The sequence below is a fragment of the Dryas octopetala genome, chromosome 9, assembly GCF_963921425.1.
Source record: "Dryas octopetala chromosome 9, drDryOcto1.1, whole genome shotgun sequence".
Classification (NCBI taxonomy): domain Eukaryota; kingdom Viridiplantae; phylum Streptophyta; class Magnoliopsida; order Rosales; family Rosaceae; genus Dryas; species Dryas octopetala.
In genome coordinates, this window is record NC_141374.1 from 3,876,470 (window position 1) to 3,902,756 (window position 26,287).

Genomic DNA, 26,287 nt, shown 5'->3' on the forward strand with positions numbered 1-26,287 from the left:
TTGTAGGGGTGGACATTATCACCGCGAACTAGAAACACCAGACCAGACCGAAGGCCAAAAAAACTAGAAAAACCGCATTAACCAGTTTTAGTCAACGCCGAAAAAAAAGTCGGAACCGAGACCGGCTTGAACCAAACCGGTCCTGATCCCGGTTTACACCAGAAATTAACCAACTCGAACCAAACCAGACTGGATAATATAATATATATATATTTTAAATATTTATACACATTTTAACCCTAAAATATATTTTATACAACATAGACCCTCAAATATATTTTATAAATTTATGTAACCCTATGGCTATGGCCTATATTCTATATAGTATATATAAAAATGTTTTAATATATAATTTTAGTTATACTCATTATTCTATATAATAAAATTAGTATATTTGTTGAGCTCTTTTATATATAATTTTTATCCCTAAAATCTTACATTTTTGTCTATATCTTTTAGCAATTTTTAGTGTTTTAAATTCTTATTTTTATTATTTAGTTAATTAGTGAATTTTATTAGTTTTTGTTATTTTTTAAATTATATTAGGTTGCATTTATTTTTATTTAGGTTAGATTTAAAATTATAATTATAATTATAATTTGTTTATTTTAATTTTAATTTTGTAGGCTTACTTAAAGAAAAAGAAAACAAAAGCCCAAAACTAATAAAGGAAGACTGAAGCCCAGCCCAAGTGGAGAGAATGAAGCCCAAATAAGAAAGCAACCGGCCCAAATTGAAAGAATGAAGACTGAAGCCCACTTGCGCAGAGGCCCAGCCCAGGAAGCCGAAGAGTCACTCGCCACTTCCGCCCAAATGCCTTTGATTAATATTGGCTCCAGCCAATACCGCAGTGACACGTGGCGCCTCACATTTCCTACCGCTTCCAGCCAATTGTTTGATTAATCAACCCATCATCCACTCGAGCGTCGCCACATGGCCAACCAACAGCCATTTCTTCCGCCCAGCATTCCGTGTGTCACTCCTCACCCATGTGAGCCGAGCCGAGCCAGCCAGCCAAGCCTTGAGCCGGTCCCTCTTTTCTCTCTCCCTCACGTTGCTTTCCAGCCGCAACTCAGCCAGCCGCTGCACCCTTTCCGTGAAATGTTGTCACGCCAGCAGAATGTTTTGATTAATCAAAACATCATCCACTCATGTGTTGCCACGTGGCACCTCCTATAGCTGTCTTCAGACTTTTCCTTCCACCTCTCTCCTCTCACAAATATCTTTCACCAGCCATTTTGTGCTGATTCTCTTCCTAGAGATAGCCCTAGTATTTGTAAATAGGAACATTCAGCCCCCTCTTCATATCTTTTGACCCTAGAATTTAATTTATTGCCTCTTCACTCTTTTCTCTTCTCCTAATCTTTATTTACTTTATGCAGTTTTTTATTTTATGTTTAACTTTATATTATGTCTCTCTTTTCTTCTAATCTTTTATTTACTTTATGTCTTTTATTTTATGTAGTTATTTACTTTATTGTTAGTAGTGTTATTTATTTTATTGTTCTTTATAATGCTCATTATTATTTATTTATTTTTATTTAAGATATAAGATCATGCGTGGTCACTAAACCCCCTTACCAAGGTAAGGGGGAAGCACCACCATGAACATTATTAAGTGAGGTCTCTATGTTAAATTTTCCCTTATTTAAGATCCTACAAGCTCTAGATTTTGATATTAAAATGAGAAAGAGATCATCTTTCACCCATAACGTCATATATCATGGGTAGTTAGATCCACTTTTCACATTTTAACTTTATATATGGTTAATTGTTTTAAACACAAACTTTTTGAACTCTAGTTGTTCCTTAGTTTTAGTTCACTTGAGTTGCTTAAAATTTGTATTTTCTAAGCAAAATCAAAATCTACCATATAAATCTTTAACTTTTGTGCTTAATTCATATTTATCTTTGTGAGAGGGCATCAAGTGACTCTTGGGTGTCCTCCTTTAAGGGGAAATTATTAAAAATCTCATTTAATATGTTCATAAGTGGTGTGGAACCCTAACCTTGGTTCTTATACCATTGTTTAGTTTCTAAAACCAAAAAGTTGTTATTTTCCTTTCTAGATTTAATATTTCAATTCTTGCATCTTTATTTACCTTATTCTATTTTCATCTACTTTATTTGCTTTTTAATTTAGTTGCATTTTATTTTAAGTTGCCTCAAAAACCAACAAAATTTTCAAACTAAGTTAGTTTTAAATTAACTTAAGTTTAAGCTTAGTGTATCGTTTTTCATCACTCCTTGAGGTTCGACCTCGTTAATATACTACTAGACTCGTATATTTGCGAGTAAATAAAATTTTACAACAAGTTTTTGGCGCCGTTGCCGGGGAGTGTTTTGATGCACTAGTTTAGGCTTTTTATTAGTTTAAATCTTCCACTAGTTTTCATTTATTTTGTTTTTCTAAACAAAAAAAAAAACCAATAAAAACACAATAAAAAAAATTTCGAATTTTCCTTTAATTAGTTTTTTTTTTTTTAGTTTCCTTGTTTTTTTTCCCACTTTTATAAGTGCCGAAAAAAAAAATATTTTTCTTTACACTTTCTTGCATCTCTTCTCTTGTAGGTACCAAGAAAAGAAAGAAAAAAAAAAATTATATATTTATAGTTTACCATTTTTAGTTTATTATTTATTTTAGTGGTCTTCTTTATTTTGTGCTTGTGATAAAAATAAATTCTTGCTTTTATTTAGCATATTTATAGTTTTCTCTTTCTTTATTGCTTTCATAACTAGTATCTAACATCATCTTTTATTTTCTTTACCATTAGTTTTGTCTTGTTTGCCATCTAAAAAAAAAATTTATATATATAGTAGCATATTTATTTATTTGTTGTCTTTAGGTTGTTGCATCCAGTTTCAATTGTTGAATTTTTCTTCTTGTTTTTATTTATTGTTAAAAAGAAATTCAAATATTTTTGTCATTTAATATAATTTGGTTAGATCTTATTTATTGTTGTGTTGTGCATCTTATCCATTGGAACATTAGATAAGGTAATTTCTATCTCCTCTTATTTCATTTCTCTCTTCCTATTCCACCTCTTGTTTATTTTTATTTTAGTTCTATTTCCCTTTCTCCTTTTGTGGTAATTTTAGTATTTATTCTAGTATTTTCTTTTTAGTGGTTGCATTGGGGAGAAGTTTGCAAATGTGTGGTCATCAAGAAAGGGGAATTGCTAGCAAAAGTTTGGTTGCCTTCTCCTAGTGTGTTGTGGCCAATGTCACCACACTAGTGGTATACTCTAAACTTTTTCTTTTTAAAAGCTTTCTTAAGTGGTGTTTGCCTTACTTGTGCAATTTCAACTTCTATATATCTTTGTTTTATTGGTTGTTGCATCTTCAATTAGCATTCTTGCATAATCAACTAGTAAGGGCATTCACCCCCAACAAGATAAGGATTGGATTTCATCACCAAGTCCTTGCCCACCTAGGCTAACCATCTTCTGCATTTGTTAATCTCAAACTCAATTTAATTAAAATCAAGTAGACATTGGCCAAAGGGTTCACGAAGCTCATAGGACCCTCTTGGAAGAAGTCAATTAGTGGATACTCCGGTGAGTGTTTTTGAAAGTACAATGTCTAAAAATGTTCTTTAAGGTTGCAATTATCTTGATGCTTAAAGGGGACTGGTTTTTAAGAGAGACCATCTGTGACTCCTCCACCTCCTCCAGAACCGGCCTGATTGTATTTTTGAGAACCTTATATCGGTACGCCACTAATTTGCTTTGAAAGAGAGAATGAGCTTGTCTAGTGCTTAATCAAGATTAGGATTGTCTAAAAGACATCTCCCAAGGCTAAATCAAAGATAATTAAATTGCTTGTTTGGATTAACTCCTTATTTTGTGATTTTTGTTTAGTTGTGTTTGATTTGTTTATTAGTTTGTTCATGTTTTCGTTTAAAAAAGGGTAGTTAATTAATTAATTAAAAAAAATTACAAAAAAATTAATTAAAATAATTTTTGAAAAAGTTTTTGAAAATTCTTTTCTTGAAAGCCGTCTAGTGCATGCTTGGTCGTCGTTCATTGAATCACGATTTAGCACCTTTTGACCTTGAAATTGAGAGAACACTTAGAAATTTAAGAAAAAGAATTGAACCGATAATTGAAATGGGTGAAAATATTGAAATTCGTCCGTTAAGAGAGTATTTTGCTCCCGTCATCCTTGACAACCCTTCTTACATAGTATTGCCCCACACTACCGCAACTCATTTTGAGATTAAACCCCACATCATTCAATTGTTGCCCTCCTACCACGGATTGGATCGAGAGGACCCGTACACACATGTTAAAGAATTCATTGAAATTTGCTCAACCTCTAGATACCAAAATTTTCCCAATGAGTCTGTGCGTCTCCGTTTATTCCCATTTTCGGTCAAGGACAAAGCGAAAGCTTGGTTGAACTCCCAACCCCCCGGTTCCATCACTTCATGGGATCAACTTGTTAAAAAAATTTTGTCAAAATTTTTTCCAATGTTTAGGACTAACGCGCTTAGGAGAGACATTTCGGAGTTTAGACAAAAAGACGACGAGCAGTTTTATGAGAGTTGGGAGCGATTCAAAGACTTAATTTTGAGATGTCCTCACCATGGTTTCGAGACGTGGCGTTTGGTGCAATACTTTTACAACGGTTTAACTCAAATAAATTACAATATGGTAGAGTCCATGAATGGGGGTGCGTTTTAAAATCTTGGGAAAGAGCAAGCCTATGATTTTTTTGAAAAATTGTCCGAAAATTCTCAACAATGGGATTTCTCCAACCCACATGATAGACAAGCCAAAAAACCAAAGCATGGGGGGATGTATGAAGTAAGAGGCGATGTAGACTTAGGGTCTAAGATTGAGAGCCTAACGAGAAAGGTGGAGGCCTTGGCCTTGAGTCAAACCATGAGTGTCGTTAACCATGTCCAAAATGAGATTTGTTCTCATTGTGCTAGTCCGATGCATAATGTCCACGCGTGTCCTTCCTTGTATACTTTTTTCGAGAGTAATGTTGAGCATGCGAATGCCCTTAACAAATTTAGGAAGCCGTTTGTGAACCAAGGCACCTTTTCCAAGACCTACAACCCCAATTGGAAGAATCACCCAAATTTTTCTTGGAGACAAGGCCAACCCCAAACACATTTAGGAGGAAATTCAATGCCAAACAATTCATTCCGTCCTCCTAATCCCTCATATTCTCATGTTCCTCATGTTCCTCATCCCACTCCACAAAGGGTTGCCCCACAACAAAATCCATCATCACCTTTAGAGGACACACTCCAAAAATTCATGCAATTGATCGATCAAGCCTTTGTTGAGGTTAAAGCTTCCACCCACCAAAATACACAAGCCATTGCGAAGCTAGAACATCAAATTGGTCAATTAGCTAACATTGTGGGGGAGAGAGAGAAGGGAAAATTTCCAAGTCAACCCATTCCTAATCCAAAAGGTGAATTTCAGGTTGATGCATCTAGTTCATCCAATACTCATGAGCATGTCAAGTCCATCACAACCCTTAGGTCAGGTAAACAAATTGATAATAAGGTTCAAATGCCCAATTTGGAAAAAGAAAATGATGAAAAGAATGAAAATGAAAATGAAAATGAAAAAAATGAAAAAAAATGAAAAAAAAATGGATTAGGTGGTCTAGAACCTAATGTTGATCACATTGTCAAGTCAAAGGAAAAAGAGCCTTTAATTGTTGATCATTCTCCAACTTTTGTCCCCAAAGCCCCATTTCCTCATAAGTTGGCTAAGACAAAGAAAAATGCACAATTTAATGACATTCTAGAAGTGTTCAAGCAAGTCCATATCAATATTCTCTTCTTAAATGCCATCAAACAAGTGCCTTCTTATGCCAAATTTTTGAAAGACCTTTGCACCATAAAAAGGAGAACCAACGTTCCAAAGCAAGCCTTTCTCACCGAGCAATTTAGTTCAATTATCAAGCATCGAATTCCAGTTAAATACAAGGATCCAGGTTGTCCTACCATTGCATGCACGATAGGAACTCATCATATAGGAAGAGCATTGCTAGATTTAGGAGCAAGCGTGAACCTTTTACCATACTCCGTTTATGTGCAACTTGGCTTAGGAGAGATGAAACCAACCTTGGTGACTCTTTATTTAGCGGATAGATCGGTAAAAATTCCTAGGGGAATGGTGGAAGATGTTTTGGTCAAAGTGAATGAGTTTTATTTTCCCGTGGATTTCATTGTACTTGACACCCAACCCGTGACCAATGCTTGTGATCAAATTCCAGTAATTTTAGGACATCCATTCCTTGCCACCGCAAATGCCTAAATTAATTGTAAGAATGGAGTCATGAATTTGTCGTTTGGGAACTTAACTATGAATCTTAATATTTTTAACATAAGTCACCAACCACAAGAGGGTGAGGATAGCATTTGTGAGGTTAATTTAATCGAACAAATAGTGGTAAACTCTTTCCATAGGGATAGTGTTAAGGACCCACTAGAAGCATGCTTAGCCCACTTTGGTTATGACTTTGATTTTAATGAAGCCATAGAAGAAGTCGATGCACTTTTGGACTCCACACCTATCATGAACATCACCAATTGGAAACCAAGGGTAGAACCTCTTCCTCTTTCCAAAAATCCTCCAGATCCTCTTTCACCCATAATGTCATATATTATGGGTAGTTAGATCCTCTTTCCACATTTTAACTTTATGGTTAATTGTTTTAAACACAAACTTTTTGAACTCTAGTTGTTCCTTAGTTTTGGTTCACTTGAGTTGCTTAAAATTTGTATTTTCTAAGCAAAATCAAGATCTACCATATAAATCTTCAACTTTTGTGCTTAATTCATATTTATCTTTGTGAGAGGGCATCAAGTGACTCTTGGGTGTCCTCTTTTAAGGGGAAATTACTAAAAATCTCATTTAATATGTTCATAAGTGGTGTGGAACCCTAACCTTGGTTCTTATACCATTGTTTAGTTTCTAAAACCAAAAAGTTGTTATTTTCCTTTCTAGATTTAATATTTCAATTATTGCACCTTTATTTACCTTATTCGCTTTTCATCTGCTTTATTTGCTTTTTAATTTAGTTGCATTTTTTTTTAAATTGCCTCACAAACCAACAAAATTTCCAAACTAGGTTATTTTTAAATTAACTTAACACTACAACAAAATTGTCAATAGATATCACCTAATTTATATCAGATTTGAAATCGACTGATATTGTAAAAATTATAATATCAGATAATTTTTTGGCTAATTTTTAAACTCTATTAGAAATCATCAGATTTTTTGATCTGATATATAATGTTTTCCTTTTTTATAAAAATTTTGTAAAGATATCAATGTAAACTGCCAACTGATATCTTAACACACCGCTTATAATTTTTTTTTCCTACCACCGAGCACACCTGATATCTTAACACACCGCTTATAAGATATTGTAATATCTTTTTCCCACTTAAAATTTTTTTTGTCCTACTCCCAACACTTGCACAAATTAATTCACTAACCCTCACTCACAAAGCTCGATCAAACACAAACCCAGACCCATAACACACACACACACACACACTCTCTCTCTCTCTCTCTCTCTCTCTCTCTCTCTCTCTCTCTCTCTCTCTCTCTCTCCTGCGAACTTGATCTATCTCTGATCGGGTTCTCTCTGTCTGGCAAGTGTGACTGGCGAGATGACCACCAGTCTCTTCCTTTCCTTCTCGTCTCTCTTTCCTTGTACTTCACTCGCCTTGAAACCAAGCCAGAAACTCGAATCGAGCCACACAGACTCGATGGTCTTCTCTGACGATCTCCTAATCCTAGCGGCGTTGCGACCCAAATCCGGCCGCAATGGGTTCCTCTCGTCGATCTGGTCAATCCATGGTCTTCACTTGGCAGCGATTCGAATCAAGTTAGTGCTTTGATTAGGTCCCTCTCACTTTCGCCTGTTAGCTTAGGTCGCCTCTGAAATCTCCTCATCAGTCATCACAAAAGCCACTAAGCCATACAAGAATACTCAGCTCCCTCGAATCAGGTTAGGGCTTCGATTTGTTTAGGTTTTGATGTTATATATGGTTTCGATTTCAAAGATTTTGTTTGGGTTTTGTTTTGGGGACGTGTACAACAATATGGCCATGCTTCCCAAAGAGCTTAAGCTTGACAAGGAAGCCCACCCAACATTCGAGCTTCGGTTCCAACTCCCTGACCTCACCCAACCCATCAGAGTAAGTCCCCAACCTTTTTTATTTTAATTTTTAGTTGCTAAAGGAGAGGTTATGTTTATTATTGTTCCTCTGTTTGGTTAACTGAGACTGGTGTATTAATTTCTCTGTATGGCTTTGTTGATAATCTTGTAATAGGGCTCTGGGATTGGAATTTATGGTTCAAATTGCCCTCAATGGATATTGGAAATGGAGGTATTGTTTGGTCATTCTTTTCAATCTCATTTTGCGTTTGTTAATTTTTCTTTTCTGTTTTCATTACTGTGATACTTTTAGATATAATCAGTATATGATCAAGAATGTGATGAACAACTTGTTTAAATTTTGTGCAGGCTTGCAATGCTCACGGTTTGATTTGTGTGCTTTCAGATTTTCTCTCTCTCTCTCTCTCTCTCTCTCTCACACACACACACACGCACATTGGTTGAAAGTGAAAGAAGTGAGAAATATGAATATCTCAACCTGCAGCTATTGAATCCCGATTCTAGGACTCCTCAACAACTAAAAGGTGAAAACAATGACTTGTAATTATTTATGTTATGGTTGTTTTGAGCTTGGTTGTGGTTGCAGTTATGGTTGCCGTTATTGTTAGTTTATTGTTGCTTAATTATAGTGGCCTAAACTTTGATATTTTCTTTAAATGTTATTAGGTCTGATGTAGCATAGCAAAGTGGGGAGGTTACATGATCTGTTTCTGGTCCAATACTTTCTAGGTATTTCACATCTTGCAATCCCATTTGTTAATTATATGTTTAATTTCTCTAAAAAAATATATATACCTTTAATTATTTTCTAGTGTAGTTACTGTTCTAATTATTGTGGTGTATCATTCTTCTAGGAGAAACCATGGTCATCATGAGCTTCGTGTGGAGAGGCAACTGATGCCCCATGTACTTACTGGATATTTTGAATGGACCAGATTTGACAAAAGGCAGCTAACAGCAGATCCACCAAAGGCAGAGAAACAAAATCCATGGATGAGAGGTGATAATACTCTTTTATCACTACATCTGCATTGATTTTGATATATAGTCTTACCTATCATTTATGATATTTGTTTCCAATACCAGTCCATATTTGATTGTTAGTTTCTAATACTATATACCATCTTTGTCATCTTACAAACATCTCATTTTAAGTTTGTTCCCAGTACGTTCTATTCAAGAAAGATTATTGTTACTTTGACTGCTTGTATTTCTTTTGGCTTAAGCTAAATTGAAAGGAAGTTTTCCTAAGGGGAACCTAGTTAGAGATGTTTTCCATCTTTTGTAACTTATAGCATTGTTCCATGATTATATTGTTACAACTTATCATTAGAACAATATATATCTTATTGCAATCACAATAAATTGATGATTAATATATTAATATCTTTATTTATCTTTATTTGCAATCACACCTAATTTGGTTGCAGATCCAATTATTTGATGAGTAGGCATATTAAAATTCGTCCTATATACAAGAAAGTCAGAAACTCATTGCAGCAGGACTTAGAATATAAGTGTACTATTAAAGTTCCTTACCTTAACATTAGTTTGTAGGGATATATTTGTATATAATACAATGAATATAAACTACCTTATATATGATATTCATTTGTGGATGGCTTAGTAGAGACAAAGATAGAAGAGTACGTTCATGTTTTTTCCACAAGATGCAGCTTAATTAGGAGCGGTTATTCTAAAATATGTAGATTGCAGCAATCAAATGTTTCAGATTACTTGAAACATGTGGAGGTGCATGCTCTCTCTCTCTCTCTCTCTCTCTCTCTCTCTCTCTCTCTCTTTTTCTCTCTATCCCTCTGTCTTGCATCTTTCTAGTCTGATTGATTTCCAATGCTCTCAGTTAGCAGTAGATATATTGACATATCTTTCTAGTCTGTTTGATTTCCTGTGCTCTCAGTTAGCAGTAGATTTATTGACATAACTGTTTTAGTTAGCAGTAGATTTACTAGATTGTGCTAATAATCTTGTCACTAACACATGATAGGAAGATTAACCTGCATGACTGGAATTGAAAAATAAGTTTGTAAATATATGACTTCTTTAGAAAGTAAAGCAGTGATAAAATTGTACGTAACTAAGTAAGACACTTGGACTTTCATGGTATTTATAAATGAAGGTGAGCTTTTGTCTACTGTCCAAAGAGGTTATGGAAGTGTAAGGGTGGCATGTCCAATTTATATTTTGTCTGTACATAATGGTGTCATTTGTATAATATATATATGTTTGTATTGTTTTCATTTATATCTAATTTAATATTAAAATTTTTTTTTTAACAACAAGAAGATTAAAATGTTTTAAACTTCTAATTTAAGTTATGATTTTCTGATTTTCTTCAAAGAAAATGATGTAAGCCAAGTCAATGTGCTAATTTGAACTTTACTTCTTCGAAAAGCTTTTTTAATTATTGCTTATGTGCTTTCAGTATCTAATTCTAATATAATCCCTTTAGGCTCCTGCTGATAAGGGTATTAGCAAAGATGATGAAGGAAAGGACAAATGTGCTAAAGATAATGAAAAGTTAGTTTCCTCAATACAAATATTTGACTTCAGTATCTCTACTTGTTATTGGTGGATAATTAAGCATGTAATTTAAGCTTTACGGTTTCTCATTTTATGTTTGTCTGCAGTGTTGTGGTGGATTTGGGTTCCACTGATTTTGTGGGTGGGGTTTGTTGCTTGTTCGGTTTTGGGTTCATTGATTTTGTACTTGGGTTTTAGCAAATTATAAATTGTGCATTTCATTTTTCAGGTTTACTTTGTTCGTAATAGAAGACATAATCAGCAGCCCTTTTTACACATAAGGAATTGCTAACCTTGGTATGTTTCTTAATTATTTACTTCGATCATTTTCATGCTGTTGTTCAATTTTGGTATGTTTCTGAATTTGTGATTAAATTTAAGAATATATGTTCCTTTGATGTTTTCAGTGGTCCAATATGAAGACCAAGCGAAGTGGATACATATAAGATCAAATAGATGAGGTGCGGGTGGAATGGGGATCGAGATTTTCTGAACAATTACCTTTAGACCGACAAGTTAATTGGTAGGTGGTGTACGTTTTTCCTCTTTTGTGGATAGAAGAAAACTGTCATGCATGCTCAGTTTTTGCAAAGCATGGAAGAAGATTGAAGATTTGGTGCTTTTAATTAGAATACATGCTGCCATGAATATTTTGTAAAGGATGGCTGAATTGAATTAGAACTAGCTAGCTAGACATAGTGCTGATTTATTGATTAATTAGCCTAGGTGCTGTCATGCTATTTTGTACATGTGGGCAGCGTTGGTACATTAATTACAACTTGTTTTGGTTTTGTAAAGGTTTCACAAGCAGGTTTAGACAATATTATCTTAGTTATTAGGCTGGTGGTATGTTTAGACCTCTACAAAACAAAAAATATATGGTTATTTTGTTGGTTATCTTGTTGGATATTTGTAAGCAGCTTTGAATATTGTTATTGGTGATTAGTGGAATATATGGAATGAGAATGAAAGATTTTATGGTTGCACAAATTTCTGGCCATATTTATGTACAGACTCAAATTTATGTATTGATATTCTTTTTTGAGGTGAAAAAAAAACTAATATAGCAAGCTGTATTCCAATTATCTTTTGATATACTAAACGATATCAATTTTTGACTAAAAATTGATATTTTATAACGTTTTGATATCAAATTCTTTTTTAGACCTGATATATAAACGATGTTAGATATCAGGGTCTATTCTATGCCTGATATTGATATAAAGATTATATATCAGATTTTACCACAGACCTGATATTGATACTATAATTTTATATCATATTATACCTCAAACCTGATATTGATACCAGGTTATATGTCAGTATTAGTATAAAATTCGATATCTATTGACTAGAAATATTAATACTCGGATTTTATAGATATCAGTAATAATATCAAATTGGATATCTATTTTGTATTTAGGACATCAGATTGAAAAACAAAAATGATATATAAAATTATTTACATATCAGTTTAAAACTGATATCTAAAATGTGAACATTAGATATCACGACGCGCTATATCAGACGGGTACCCCATTAGATATCAGTCCACAACTGATATATATTGACATTTTTGTAGTAGTGTAAGTTTAAGCTTAGTGTATCGTTTTTCATCACTCCTTGAGGTTCGACCCCGTTAATATACTACTAGATTCGTATATTTGCGAGTAAATAAAATTTTACAACAATATTCTATATGCTTTATAGTCTATACACTAAAGTGACTAAACCCTATAAACTAAAAATTTTATAGTTCTAGCCTCAAGGGTATATAGTATATATTGTATCAATAATGCTTTACAACTAACTAGTTAGTAAGTTAATATAAAACTAACCACCCTGTTGGGCCCACTGCACAATGTAGTTTTATAATTCGAACCGTTTATTTTTTAGGCCATACTTCAAAGATCATTCCTGTAAAAAATCTTCAAAATTGGAAGTCATTTAGCCATTTGATTATAATAACAACTCTTTTTATACTTTTATCGAAAATACTGATCGTTTATTTATTTGATCTCAATTAGATGACTACATGATTTTCGATTTAGTTGATTTTTTGCAATGATGATCTTTGAAGTAGGGCCTAAATAATTGATTGTTCAGATTATGAGATTAGTGATGTGGTGGGCCCAAAAGCATGGTTAGCTTCGTATTAACTTGCTAACTGGTTAGTTTTAGAGCACTCCTCTATATTGTATATGGTATATTGATACATTCTGTAAAGTTTAAAGTCTAAAGCCTAAACTCTAAACTCTATTAAGTATCTTATATACTAATATACCATAATTAAAAGTTAAAATCCAAACATATTATTCTAATTATAGAGTTAATTACACTTACACTCAAGGAATAAAATTTCGGATTTCGAGGAAATTTCGACGGAAATTTCGAAGATTTTTAAATTTCGACAAAAATTAGACGGAAACGACGGAAATTATTATCAAAATATGAAAATTTTGAATGAAACTTTACTATATGTTTATTTAACATATTATCTACTAAATTGATAAAAAACATTGAAACAACCAAATTATATAGTAGGTTTCATGTGATATAAGATGAATATAATGCGCGCTGGAGACAAATACTGTTAAATAAAATTAGTATAATAAATAAATGAAATTAGTATATTATTTATACTCTACAATCTATACACTAAACCCTATATATTTTATAATCTATACTTTATATTATTTAGGATATGAAATATGATATTAGGGTTTAGGCCCTTTAGGGTATTTTTAATTATTTTTTATATATAAATATATTAGAGTTTACTGGTTTAGAGTTTAAAAACAACTAAACGAAACTCCAAACCGGTCAAACAAAACCCAAACCATTTTTTTTCTTTAGAATTGCCCAAACCCTAATCAACTCTAAATCTTTTAATTTTTTTCTCTTTTTTTGCTTTTCTTTTTTTCTTTTTTCCTTTTTTTTTCCCTTCCTTTTAATTTCTTTTTTCTTCCTTTCCTTTTTCCTTTTCTTTCCTTTCTTTTCCCCCGTTACTCTCCACTCTCCAGTGCAATTACTATCTCATGGTGTTTTTAGAATTTTGTATTGCAAATGGATCAAGGAAATATCCACTGCTCCAAGTGTACATGCTGCCTTGCTGGTAGTAACTAGTCAAAGGCATATTCTTTAAAAAAAACACCCACTAGTAAAGGCACTCACCAGATACGAAGCCCAAAAACATAAAAAAAACATGAGATTGCTTTGGTTTGGTAAAGGGCCGCATACTCATGAATCACAGACTCCACTCTCGGGTTCTTTTTTATTCATCTTCTTCTTCATCCCCTGTTTCTCTCTCTCAATCTCTCTCTCTCTCTCTCTCTCTCTCATCTATGATTTGTCTTCTCTCTCTCTGTATCTCCATCATCACTAACCCACTCCCACCCTCAGCCACACATCTTTCTCCCTCATCTCCCCCCTGTCGCTCCCCTTGCCGCCCCCTGCCGCCACCCCCTCCTCCTCCTCCCAAAACCATCTCTTTCTCCCTCGATCTCTCTGCTGCCAAAACCATATTTTTCTCCCAAAACCCAGCCTCCTCTCCAAAAACCCAGCCTTCCAAAACCCAAAACCAGCCTCTCTTGCTCCCTCGATCTCACCGGCCGAAACTTTCGCCGAAATTTTGATGATTTCGGCGAAATTTCGATAATTTCAACGAAATTATACCGAAAAATTAACAAATAAGGGTTTCGATTTCGACATCCCAGAAAATTGAAATTTAACACCTTGCTTACACCCCATGAGATTTATCGTCTTTTCACATACACCCCCTGGGGTTTCAATAATTACACATACACCCCTTGATGTTTCAAAACTGTTGTATATAACCCCTTATAGTGGGACGAAAAATGATGAGAAATTATACAAAAAAGCATGCTAAAGGGTTAAATGGCCTAATAAGATTACTCAAGGTGTAAAATCCAACTTCAATACAAATATTTTTTTTATTGATTTATTTTTTTCTCTTGTAGGGGGTTATATGCAACAGTTTTGAAATCTTAGGGGTGTATGTGTAATTATTAAAACCTCAGAAGATGTATGTGAAAAGACGATAAACCTCAGGAGGTGTAAGTATAATTTACTCTCTAATTATAACCGTATGAGAAAGACTTATCTGAAATGGGAATACCACAACTGGTATCCCCCTCTCTTTCTATCTCTCTCCTCTCTTTTTCACTCTCTCTCTTCCTTTCTTTCTTTCTCCTCTCCTTCTGCTCTCTTTCTCTCACTTCGGTTGCATAAGGGCCCGTTTGGCACTGCTTCTTAGAAGCACTTTTATTTAGTAGCGCTTTTATCAGAAGCGCTTATGTTAAGAAGCATCTATAAATTTTTATAAAACTTATAAGTTGTTTATGCAAAAGCACTTGAAAGTGCTTCTTGAGAAAGCACCTGTCAGGTGCTTCTCAAAAAACCCCTTAAAAATACTTTTATAACTCAAAAGCACTTCTAATTATTTTTGCCAAACGCTATCAAAAGCGTTTTTACTAATTTGAAAGCGCTTTTGACAATTTTAAAAGCAGTGCCAAACGGGCCCTAAGTCTGCCGCTATCACACGGCAGACAGGTTATTCTCTAACTTTATAAGGTAATAGCCTAATAGGTATAAGATTTAAAATTTAATAAAAGTGAAAAAGCCCTAATGAAAGTTATGAAACCCCAAAAAACCCTAATTTATAATTTAATAGAAGATTCTAGTCTAACTTTCTCTCTCAGTCTCTCTCTCTTCTCTCTCTTTCTGTCTGAACTCTTTCTCTTCTCTTCGATCTCGCCAGTCGCTCCACCACGGCACCACAGCACGCCACCACCGCTCGCCACCACCGCTCGCCATCACAAGGCAGTAAGGCGCCATCTCTCTTCTCTCAGTCTCTCAGTCTCTCTCTGTCTCGATCTTCCATTTTGAATTTTTGATTTCTCACTCTCAGTCTCTCAGTCTCACTCGTCACTCTCTCTTGTCTCAGCCTCTCAGATTCTCACTCTCTCAGCCTCTCTCAGTCTGGCCACCACCGATCGCCACCACCGGTCCAAGGTTAGGGTTTCATTCGATTTTTGAATTTTGATTGGGGCTTCCTAAAATTTAATTGGGAATTAACTTGGGCGATTTTTGATTAATTGGGAATTAATTGGGGCTTTTTTGATTAATTAGGGTTTGAGGCTATCTTTGAAAAATTGGGGCTTCAAAAAATTGCTGGCTGCTGCTGTGCTAACTGATAAGAGAGTAAGAGGTATGTTTTTTGATCTGTTGCTTGCTTATAATTTAGAAACCTGGTTGCTGTGCTGGTGCTAATTGCTAAATATGAATGTTAAAAAAAGGTTTTTTGATCAGTTGAGTTTGGTGTTACTGAAATGGAAATGTTATTTCGTAATATATGTTTTTTTTTATTTTTTTTAAATTAAGTTATTTAGTATCACTGTTTCGACGTGAAACTTCATAGGTGGTTGCTTCAGAGATAGTTTATAGTCAAAGCTGTTTGAATTTGCTTTTGAATTTGGTTTTGAATTTCAGGGCCTGCCTGGAATCTTCTACAAATATGAAGAAAATGATAGCTCTAGGGTTTGAGGGTTCAGCCAACAAGATTGGTGTTGGGGTTGTGACCTTAGACGGCACGATTTTGTCAAACCCACGCCACACATACATTACTCCACCCGGCCAAGGTTTCCTTCCCCGTGAAACTGCACAACATCATCTCCAATACATACTTCCACTAATTAAGTCTGCTTTGGAAACTGCCCAAATAACCCCCAAGGAAATTGATTGCCTCTGTTACACCAAGGGTCCTGGCATGGGAGCACCACTTCAAGTTGCTGCCATTGTTGTTAGGGTTCTTTCACAGCTGTGGAAGAAGCCCATTGTTGCAGTTAATCATTGTGTTGCCCATATTGAGATGGGAAGGATTGTGACCGGCGCTGTTGATCCTGTTGTTCTGTATGTTAGTGGCGGTAACACTCAAGTAATTGCATACAGTGAAGGGCGGTATCGAATCTTTGGGGAGACCATTGATATCGCTGTTGGAAATTGCTTGGATCGGTTCGCCAGGGTATTAACACTCTCCAATGATCCAAGCCCTGGATATAACATTGAGCAGGTATTTAAATTTGGTATATTTTGACTTGTTGCAACAGTTGAGGTTGAAATATTGAACATTCATGCCTTTTTTTTCCCCGAGCAATCTTTTTATATTTTATCAATATTTCTTCCTTTGATGATTCATTGGATCATAGGTGAACCTGCCTAGGTTTCAATAATTTCAATGCATTTCATGCTTTACATAATCATACAATATAGGCACTGAAGTTGTGTCTTGTCATCTTGTCAACTGCTCAACCTATTTAAAATATGTACTTATTCAAGTAAAATTAATGTCCCTTGATCAAACTTACATGGGTGGCTTATGAAGGAGACTTCTACTGCTGTTATGTTAATTTTGGTGATGTCAGTACATTGACTCAGGATATGTGAAACAATCTTGGTCATAAGGGTTATAGTACTGATCTTAAGGTGCACTTGTTTCTAGTGTGCCTACATAAAATTGTGGCAAATCATTTATCAAGGATTTTTTTTTTTTTTTGGCCACCATTTATCAAGGATTAACTGACTGGCTTTGTACTCTTTTTTCTTTTCTTTTTAAAGAGGATTCAAAGTGACTTTTTCTTGGGGAGAATTGTGTTTTGGGGGAAAGTTCATAATTACTTGATGAATTTAGATGCAGCTTGCTATCCTTAAAAGTAATGAGGTTAGGGTTGACGAAGCTTAGTGTCCTTAAGTATACTTCTTTGCTATGGAGAGGGAGATATTAGACTTTGAAGACATGGTGTGAGTAAATCAGTTTTCATTTAAATTGGGTCATATAGAGGGAAAGTCTTTGATTTGTTTTCCAGGAAAACTTTGTGTAATTATTTAATTTTTCTAGAATTTAGAATCCTGCTGGTATGATTTCTATTTATTATATTCTGGGCGGCCATCTTGCCTCTTTGTATGTGGTGCATTTGAAATGTCAGAATCCATTCTAGTTGATAGCAGATTATCTTTCATAATACACGATCCTTTCATAATGTTTAGAGATATCTTATTGGATGCAATCAATATTAAGTGCCCTATGTGTACATTATCATATTGGATGACTCATATGGCCTTAGATTGCACTGAATGGTATAAAAAATCCATTTGTAATTCTTCTTAAAGTGGAATCATCATTATTGTCATCATCATTATCATGCTCATTCTAGCTTTAACTACTCATTCATGGCCAGTGCTTGAGAGTTCAATATTTTTTTGGGAAGTGCTTCCATCATGAGTTGTGATACCCTTCCGTGTCGCAGCTTGCAAAGAAAGGAGAACAGTTTATAGACCTTCCTTATGCTGTCAAAGGGATGGATGTCTCTTTTAGTGGAATTTTGAGCTATATTGAAGCCACTGCTGGGGAGAAGCTAAAAAATAACGAGTGCATCCCTGCGGACCTGTGCTACTCACTTCAGGTAAGTTTTCTAATCATTTCTATTTTTGATGAGAACATTACACAAAACCTATGTTCTCATCAAAAGAGTAAAAATTTGCAATTTAATAACTCTCTGTAGGTAAAAGAGTAAGAATAAGAATTGTAACAACAGTAATGATGTACTTTATGTATGACTTTTTTTTGTTTTTCTTAATATGTTTCAGGAAACTGTGTTTGCAATGCTTGTGGAGATAACAGAGCGTGCAATGGCACATTGTGACACGAAAGATGTCCTTATTGTTGGTGGTGTAGGTTGCAATGAACGCTTGCAAGAGATGATGAGAACCATGTGCTCTGAACGTGGTGGAAGGTTGTTTGCGACTGATGATAGGTATTGTATTGATAATGGGGCAATGATTGCTTATACTGGTCTTCTTGCATTTGCTCATGGCACATTAACCCCCCTGGAGGAATCGACTTTCACCCAACGGTTCCGGACAGATGAAGTGGAAGCAATCTGGAGGGTAAAAGAGGAATCAGAAAAAGTTGATGGATTCATGGATGAGAGTACCTAAATCTTGTGGCCCTTGAGGTATGTTGGGTTTTGGCTCTCATTTCATTTACAGTTGGTGTACACAACAAAACTGCAAAGTGTATTGAGATTCTTTTGACTGTTTAGCTGCAGTGAATTTTCCGACTACAATTTGGTGTTGTTTTCTGAAGAGTTAGTGACTTAGTGCAAAAGCAGCATAGAGAAATTAGAAAAGGAAAGACAATTTAATATTTAAAAGAAAAACAAAACAAAAAAGTTGATAAATCCATCCATTAACCATTGATTGTACATAGCGTAATAGGGGGAACTGGGGAAGTATTTTCCTTTTATTTTTTGGGTGCATTACCTGCGTATGGGAATTGAAGTTGTTTATAGGCTTCACTTTTTTTTTTTGTCAGATCCATAAGAGGAGTTTATAAAAGAGAGAGAAAAAAAATCCCCGAAAGGAAGGCCCATGTATTAAAGAGAGGGATTAAACTTGTGACAATGAATGAGTGAAGTTGTGCCTGAGATTTTTGTTCAATTGAAGCAGCTTTTGGGGATTGGTTAATCTCATCATTGTACTTGTAGTATTCTTATCCTTTTGCATTGTAGATTTTACTCTCATAATTATAAATTAAGGAGACCCCTGAACTATAATTCTTTGTAATTAAGTAGCAACGTTCTCACAGTGGTCTTCAAATCACTGAATAAGTAGTTTGCTATTATTTATTTAAGACTTTTTTACATTTTAGCCACCTGAATTTTGACCCATTTTTCACTTTACCAACTAACAAAAAAATTGAATTAATGTGGCATCTTAGTTTATAATTTTTTGCAATACAGCCTCCGTCTCATTCCATCAAGATTTTCATCCAAAAATAGTCGTGCTCATTCGGTCAAGATTTTCATCCAAAAATAGTCATGTGCATTGCACGTGACCTCTTTCTAAGGGACATTTTGGTCTTTTGGATTTTCATGAAATTTGCTTAATAATTCTTCTATTCATACCCAAACATATTCTCTCAATATCTCCACAATTTCCAATTTTACCCACAAATCAGATTTTTCAAAAAAGAAAAAAGAAAAACACAGCAGCAACCCCACCCTGGGTAGCTGTCAGCGGCCCCTCGCTTTGACTATCCGTTCCCCCTCCCCTCTTTCCCTCTCTCTCTTTTTATTCTGCCTCTCTCCCTCGACCAGTCATCTTGTCAATTCAAGTGGGTTGAATTGATTTCTTGGTAATTTTTTGTTGGGTATTGGGTGCTTTGTTTTTTCTCTGGGTCTTCTTGTCCACTAGGTTTTGGGATTGTTTGGTTGAGGTGGTGGTGGTGGGTTTGGTTGTTTTGTTCTTGGGTATGCTTAGCTTGGTTAGATCTGATGGATTTGATGAGTTTGGTTTGGTTCTTGGAGGATAGATTGGGTTTGAAGAGTTTCATTTGGTTTTTAAAGAGGATATAGGCTGCTGGTGGTTGTGGGGGTGGGTGGTCTGGTTATTATTCATTTCTTTGGGTTTTGTTTTTTGTTGAAATATCATTTTCAGATTTAATTCAGGTTATTATTCATTTGAAAACATGAAATAATTGTATCTCCAAAAGGAATTTTTGGTAAGCAATGGATAGCTGCAGGTGGTGGTGGTGGGCCGAGGGAGGGAGGAAGGGAGGGAGGGAGAAAGAGTGGGTTGTTCATTACTGCACTTTTTTTTGGTCTAACAAAAAAAACTAACATAAAAAATACCAAAATGCCCTCATTTTTAACGGAAATATTGATAGAATGTAACCAAGGTGGTACATTGCAAAAAATTATAAATTAAGGTGTCATATTGATTCAATTTTTTTTGTTAGGTAGTAAAGTGAAAATTGGGTCAAAGTTTAAGTAGATGAAATGTAAAAAATCCTTCATTTAATACTAGAAAAGAGTAAAAAATTGGGAAGGTTGGTATATCGATATATCCCAAAGTCCCACATCGACTAAATGGCATATTGCAGCTATTTTACAGAACACCATTAACATAGCACATTGCAGCTATAAACTGATAAACAGAGCACAATGCGGCCACACCAAGTACTTCTCTGATTCTCCCCGAAACAGCACAAAGATAGATTAGTTATCACTGATCAGCCTTTTTCTTGATAGAGTTATCAAGATCAATTTTGGGGACATCTGATCTTGATAACTCTTACACTAAATTTGCATTAAAAAAAAATACACAAATAAATTTGCCACTAACTTCATGAGTTTCTACTAGAACAATTCAATATCATTAAAATCAAATAACCATTTGACATCTAACCTAACAGCTAGTAGGTGGACAGTAGAAAACACCATGCTCTCCAACAGACTCTTGATCAGTCTCACCTTTGATGCTAGAGGTGGCATCCACTGAAGAAGACATGGGAGAGAAATCAGCATCAAGGGACCCAAGCAAGCCTGTGAAATCAGAGAACCCAAACAGAACCCCAATCGACTATACATGACCCATATTGCACACATTCAATCACAAGTTCACAACACAAAAAAGCAAATCAAACAATAAGCACACACACAAATAAGCAAAATGAGAAGCAAATCAAATACAAAGAAGCAAATCAAGCACCATTGACATCCAAATAAAACTACAAAATCAAACACCATTTTCCCCAAATTCCAGTATTCAAAACCCTAAAATCAAAGCCCTCTATTCAAAACCCCAACCCCAAAAACAAAACCAAACAAAAACTCGGAAATCGAAAGCCTAACCCAAATCGAAGCCCTAAAATTACTTCTAAAAATTAAGTAAACCTAAATAAATCAAAATCCTAACCTGATTCAACCAAGCTTTATGCGATGAGGTGAGGAGAGTTGTGAGACTCAGAGGCGAGACAACCTTAGGTCCTCGGCATCTCAGCTAACTGAAAATTGAGAGTGAGAGTGAGAGTGATCGGGACTGGGAGGGAGTGAGATCGGGATTGGGAGAGAGTGCGATCGAGACTGGGAGAGAGCCCAGTGAGATCGAAACTGGGAGTTTGGGAGGAGAGACCGAGGGAGTGAAAGTCGAGAGAGGAAGCAGATGAGAGAGCTTTGAAAATGAGAGGCGGATTTGAGAAAATGAGAGTTAGAGATGAGATAGGGTTATATTTTTTAAGATAATTACTAAAATGCCCTTCCCTTAACGGGTGACCCGCAGTTTCACCAGACACGACTCGTTATTTTAACGGGTCACTAATGAGTGACACTGATATCAACCCGACCCGATAACCTCGAACCCAAACCCGTAAATTTGTGTGTCGTATTGTGTCATGTTAACGGGTCGTGTGTATTTTTGCCAAGTCTACTAACAGTAAGGAAATGGTCACCGCAATTAATTTGTGGTTCTCACTCCGCCTCTCCCACCGAGAAGTTGGGCCTGGCTCTGCCTTTTAGCCATAGACGCTGGGCCCCACTTGGGCTTCGGGCTCTGTTTGAAGCCATCCTTAACTGAACAAGCCGTAACAGGGGCCTTGGGCTTCGTGGCCATCTTTAATGACTACATTGGGCCCTCGTGCAGCCTACTTCTCAAAATAACAGGGTTGTGGTTTCTTTTCGGTTAAGTCCCCAACTTTTTTTATTTTTAATTTTAATTGTTTTTCCTATTTCTAAAGAGATAGCAAATTTCAAAAATTTTTATTTTCTCCCAAATATATCAAATTTATAAAATTTTTATTACAAATTTAAGTTAATTAAATATCTTTGACTTTTTTTTTTTTTTTTTTTAAGTTTTTAGAAATTTTACCTTTGAGTAGTACTTGAGCACCTTTCAAGAAGTGCTTGAACACCCTAATTTTTGGAAACAAAAATGAGTTAGTTTTCTAAATTTCTCTTTTATTATAGCAACTTGGAGCTCGATCGGACTTGCTAATCCTTTAATTCTAAAAAAATAAAAAATTATAAAAACAAAAGAATAGAACCCTATAGTGGTGAAAATCAGAGATATCGGTTTGGAAAAGAGCATGCAGCTCTCTCAAATGCTTCATATAAGAGATCACACCGAGTCCAAAGTCATCAGGCGTCACTCAGTCGCATCGAGTTGTTGTCGTCTCCAAGTTTAGGTATAGCGTAAATTTGAAGCCATTTCCTTCATTGGCCTTTAGTTGTCATCGTCTTCATTTGTTGGTAACATTTGAACAAGCTCTTTATAATAATAAAATTGAAATTATTCACAGACGAGCTAGTTTCGCAGGAGCTTGGTGTTCGGCTTGGGGAGGACGTAGGATGCACCATTAGATTTGAAGATAGAACTTCATAAAGGACGTGTATTTAATTACCTTTATGACGGGCCGGAGTCCTTCGCCAAGTCAAAAAATTATATAAAAATCTATATATAGCTCATTCAAATCTAGTATTTCTACACATTCATCTATCTTTACCCTAAATTTTATAACAAAGTATTTGTTTACAATATGGGTGGTACAAGAAAATGAAGTGGTCGGAAGATGAAGATAAAGCTCTATGCAATGCTTGGCTATAACAGTCCATCAGATTTATTCAGATCTGATATTTATTAATTGGATAAATATGAACGTACATGTCATAATTATCATAGAAAATTACATATAAATTAATGAAATATTTCAATATTACATAATGGTCAATGTAAATTTTTTTTTTTTTCACATAAAGGTCAATGAGTTTTGAAATTGTATCATATTTTAGTTACTAAGTCAAACCACTTGATAATTCATTTTGGTCAATAGTAACTAAAATAAAATTATGAAAAAGTGCATTGATTAAAATGTAATTGTAAAATTTTTTATTGATTTATTTGTAATTAACCCTAATTATTACATATATAACATGAGATAATACTTATAACATGTTTGTTAAGCAGATTAATTAAAAAGTTGTATTTAGACACAATTTCAAGACGAACGTACACGGTTATACTCTACTATATTTTTCTACTAAACCATAACAACATGAAACTCTTATAAAATGTGATGTAGGTACATTCGGCTTGACATTCTTAATATAGTTGCATTTCCATGTTTCCAAGGAATAAAATTTCGGGTTTCGAGGAAATTTCGATGGAAATTTCGACGGAAATTTCGAAGATTTTTAAATTTCGACAAAAATTAGACGGAAACGATGGAAATTGCTATCAAAATACGGAAATTTTGAATGAAATTTTACCATATATTTATTTAACATATTATCTACTATATTGATAAAAAACATTGAAGAAACCAAATTATATGGTAGATTTCATGTGATATGTGATGAATATAATGCGCGCTGGAGGTAAATACTGTTAAATAAAATTAATATAATGAATAAATAAAATTATTATATTTTTTATACTCTATAATCTATACACTAAACCCAATACTTTATATGTCATAATATTACATTAAACCCCATACACTCTATATTTTTTAAGATATGATATAAAATATTAAGATTTATGTCCTTTAGAGTTTTTAATTATTTTTTATATAGAAATGTATTATGATTTAGAATTTAAAGATAACTAAACGAAATCTCAAAATAATCAAACGAAACTCCAAATTTTTTTTTTTTTCAATTGCCCAAAGATCTCAAATTCTAATTGACCCTAAACTTTTTTTTTTTCTCTTTTTTTCTTTTCTTTTTTTTTTTTTCTTTTTTCTTCTTTTTTTTTTTTTCTTTTTCTTTCCTTTTTTTTTCCTTTTCTTTTTTTCTTCTTTCCTTCCTAATCCTACTTCCACTTCACGTGATGGATGGCGTGAGCAACTGAGGATTGAGCATTGTGCAGAACTGCAGACCCTTTTCTTCTTCCTTTTTGACTTTTTCTTCCTTTTTCTTTCCTTTTCTTTCCCTCCTGAGTCCTGGCTTCCATCTTCTTCCCTTCATTTCTTCTCTCCCAGCCGCCGCGACTCACTCAGCAAGTCAGTATATGGTATAATATCAAACCTCCTTCTCTTCTCTCTCCTCCTGTCCTCCCTCTCCAACGCCACTCTCTCTCTCCCAAGTCCCTCCCCGATCTCCCTCTCTCCCTCACCTGATTTGATTTTCTTCCTCCCCACTCTCTTCTCTCTTCTTTCTCCTTCCTCCCCAATCACGCAGTGGCTGAGTTTGTAACTGGCAAGGAGAAGACAGACATAAAAATGGTGGGTTTGTTGCTTGGAACGAAATTTCGGCGAAATTTCGAAAATTTCGAAAATTTCGGCGAAATATTGACGAAAAATTTATGAACTAGTGTTAAAATTTCCATACTCTCAAAAATTTCGCCGAAAATTTCGAAATTTAACTCCTTGCATGTTTCCCAATTTTCTAAAATTATCGGCACAAAAAAACGAAAAACCAATTTTCTTTCTAAACTTTTAATTCCAATTTTAGCCTTTAACAAAATTGAAACATATTCTTTACCTTCCTCTCCCCTTCCCTTTAATAAAGCTTAGAGAAGGCGCTAATGAAAGGCACCTTCCATTCAATGCTCTTCTTCGTTTAATCGTTTACCATGTCTCAGTGTCTCATCTGTCATGATGGGTTCTTTTATGATCATTGATACATAATTTCAAATGAGACTATACACAACTTAGAGTTCTCTTATTGCATGCATGTTTATTATAATTTGAAGTTATATAGTAAAATGATTTCAATATTTGATATAAGGGAGAAAACTTCCATTCACTAACAAAAATTTTTGACGGGCTAACCGGTCTAATTTAAATTCAAGTAGTAGAATCGATCATCTTCTTTAAAATTTGTAATTAAGTTCTCAAAACAAGTAACTTAATATTCAAAATCAATGAAAAAAAAGAATAAGAAGATACAAAAACAAATTAAGAAAGTAAAAAAATGGAAAGAAGGAAGAAACCAAGGCAATTTACTTTCCAAATTGGTATCCAACCCCATCCCATGTATTACACGCCTTTTCTTGCCTTACAATCAACCCCCCAAATTAACCCTACTCCTAATCTCATTAGAGAAGCCATGAAAACCCATAGAATATATATTAATCCTTCATTAGTATTCTTGCTTCCAAGCCTAACTCATTCGCCATGGTTTCCTCACCGTCACGGTCGCCTAGCATCCCCATATCCGGCGGTGGCATAAGCACCTCTTCGATTCTATATCTAACAATATTTGGCTTTGTGTGTTGTGTTGCTCTCAAACTCGTATGCATTATTTGCTGTGGCAGACGTTTCAGAAACAACAGAAAGGGGCCTCAAACTCGTATGCATTATGTGTTGTGTTGTGTTGCTCTCAAACTCGTATGCATTATGCATTTTTCGTCGGGTTGTCAAGGAAGCTGTCGTCCAGAAGATTGGTAGTGATGAATCTGTCTGAATCCCAATGACTGAGTGTTGGAGAAGAGAATGTGTCTTTCTTTTTGTGGTTTTTTTTTTTTTTTTTTTTGTTGTCTGTCCTAAATAGGCCAATGACCCGACAAGGGTATAAATTAATTAACATAAGAAACCTATAGATGAATAAGGTTCGATTGCTCTTCCTGTTTTTGTTTTTTGTTTTTTTGTTTTTTTTGGTCTATACGAAGAAGTTTTAAAGGGGGACTGGGTATGTGTATGAACTCTATCATTAAATGCATGTGTGGGTTAATGCGCTAACAACTAGAGCTACAACCCTCACTGTTCAATTGTTTATATTGAGGGGTT

General features: G+C 34.7%; 3 protein-coding genes and 1 non-coding gene across 18 annotated transcripts; 3 read left to right on the forward strand and 1 right to left on the reverse strand.

The window, feature by feature from the left end:
* Positions 1-4,487: 4,487 nt before the first annotated feature.
* On the reverse strand, positions 4,488-4,594 carry LOC147273232 (small nucleolar RNA R71). The gene has a single exon (XR_015119789.1). It is a non-coding gene; the product is annotated as a small nucleolar RNA R71 (small nucleolar RNA).
* Positions 4,595-4,799: 205 nt separating this feature from the next.
* LOC147273233 (uncharacterized) lies at positions 4,800-6,284 on the forward strand. The gene is made up of 2 exons (XM_086228182.1): positions 4,800-5,505; positions 5,623-6,284. Exons 1-2 carry the CDS (start codon positions 4,800-4,802, stop codon positions 6,282-6,284), a joined length of 1,368 nt encoding a protein of 455 aa, XP_086084308.1.
* Positions 6,285-7,527: 1,243 nt separating this feature from the next.
* On the forward strand, positions 7,528-11,601 carry LOC147273234 (uncharacterized). Of its 13 annotated transcripts, none has more exons than XR_015124273.1 (11): positions 7,528-8,182; positions 8,318-8,374; positions 8,512-8,527; positions 8,648-8,687; positions 8,830-8,892; positions 9,018-9,163; positions 9,791-9,915; positions 10,634-10,701; positions 10,812-10,846; positions 10,934-11,001; positions 11,112-11,601. XR_015124273.1 is itself a non-coding variant. In XM_086257386.1 (11 exons), exons 6-10 carry the CDS (start codon positions 9,061-9,063, stop codon positions 10,994-10,996), a joined length of 390 nt encoding a protein of 129 aa, XP_086113512.1. In that variant the 5' UTR covers positions 7,528-8,182; positions 8,318-8,374; positions 8,512-8,527; positions 8,648-8,687; positions 8,830-8,892; positions 9,018-9,060; the 3' UTR covers positions 10,997-11,001; positions 11,112-11,601. The 13 variants fall into 13 exon arrangements, 4 of the variants coding, with proteins under 4 accessions (XP_086113512.1, XP_086113513.1, XP_086113516.1 ...); XM_086257386.1 differs by having other exon boundaries at positions 10,812-10,842; XM_086257387.1 differs by having other exon boundaries at positions 9,794-9,915; positions 10,812-10,842.
* A 3,811-nt stretch (positions 11,602-15,412) lies between these two features.
* Positions 15,413-19,433, forward strand: LOC147273235 (Actin-like ATPase superfamily protein). 3 transcript variants are annotated; one of them, XM_086228584.1, is made up of 6 exons: positions 15,413-15,549; positions 15,671-15,738; positions 15,856-15,934; positions 16,216-16,795; positions 18,030-18,185; positions 18,370-19,433. In XM_086228584.1, exons 4-6 carry the CDS (start codon positions 16,241-16,243, stop codon positions 18,718-18,720), a joined length of 1,062 nt encoding a protein of 353 aa, XP_086084710.1. In that variant the 5' UTR covers positions 15,413-15,549; positions 15,671-15,738; positions 15,856-15,934; positions 16,216-16,240; the 3' UTR covers positions 18,721-19,433. The 3 variants fall into 3 exon arrangements, with proteins under 3 accessions (XP_086084710.1, XP_086084711.1, XP_086084709.1); XM_086228585.1 differs by lacking the exon at positions 15,413-15,549 and having other exon boundaries at positions 15,582-15,738; positions 18,370-18,737; positions 19,097-19,433; XM_086228583.1 differs by lacking the exon at positions 15,413-15,549 and having other exon boundaries at positions 15,582-15,738.
* The last annotated feature ends 6,854 nt before the right edge of the window (positions 19,434-26,287 follow it).

What these genes read in the sequence shown, in the direction of transcription:
- LOC147273233 (XM_086228182.1), top strand. Translation starts at nt 4,800, where the DNA reads ATGTATGAAGTAAGAGGCGATGTAGACTTAGGGTCTAAGATTGAGAGC. An exon ending in CATCACAACCCTTAGGTCAG is followed by an intron (nt 5,506 to 5,622) that starts GTAAACAAATTG and finishes AAAATGGATTAG; the next exon opens with GTGGTCTAGAACCTAATGTT.
- LOC147273234 (XM_086257386.1), top strand. Translation starts at nt 9,061, where the DNA reads ATGCCCCATGTACTTACTGGATATTTTGAATGGACCAGATTTGACAAA. An exon ending in ACAAAATCCATGGATGAGAG is followed by an intron (nt 9,164 to 9,790) that starts GTGATAATACTC and finishes TGGATGGCTTAG; the next exon opens with TAGAGACAAAGATAGAAGAG. An exon ending in ATTTGGGTTCCACTGATTTT is followed by an intron (nt 10,843 to 10,933) that starts GTGGGTGGGGTT and finishes TTCATTTTTCAG; the next exon opens with GTTTACTTTGTTCGTAATAG.
- LOC147273235 (XM_086228584.1), top strand. Translation starts at nt 16,241, where the DNA reads ATGAAGAAAATGATAGCTCTAGGGTTTGAGGGTTCAGCCAACAAGATT. An exon ending in CTGGATATAACATTGAGCAG is followed by an intron (nt 16,796 to 18,029) that starts GTATTTAAATTT and finishes TCCGTGTCGCAG; the next exon opens with CTTGCAAAGAAAGGAGAACA. An exon ending in ACCTGTGCTACTCACTTCAG is followed by an intron (nt 18,186 to 18,369) that starts GTAAGTTTTCTA and finishes AATATGTTTCAG; the next exon opens with GAAACTGTGTTTGCAATGCT.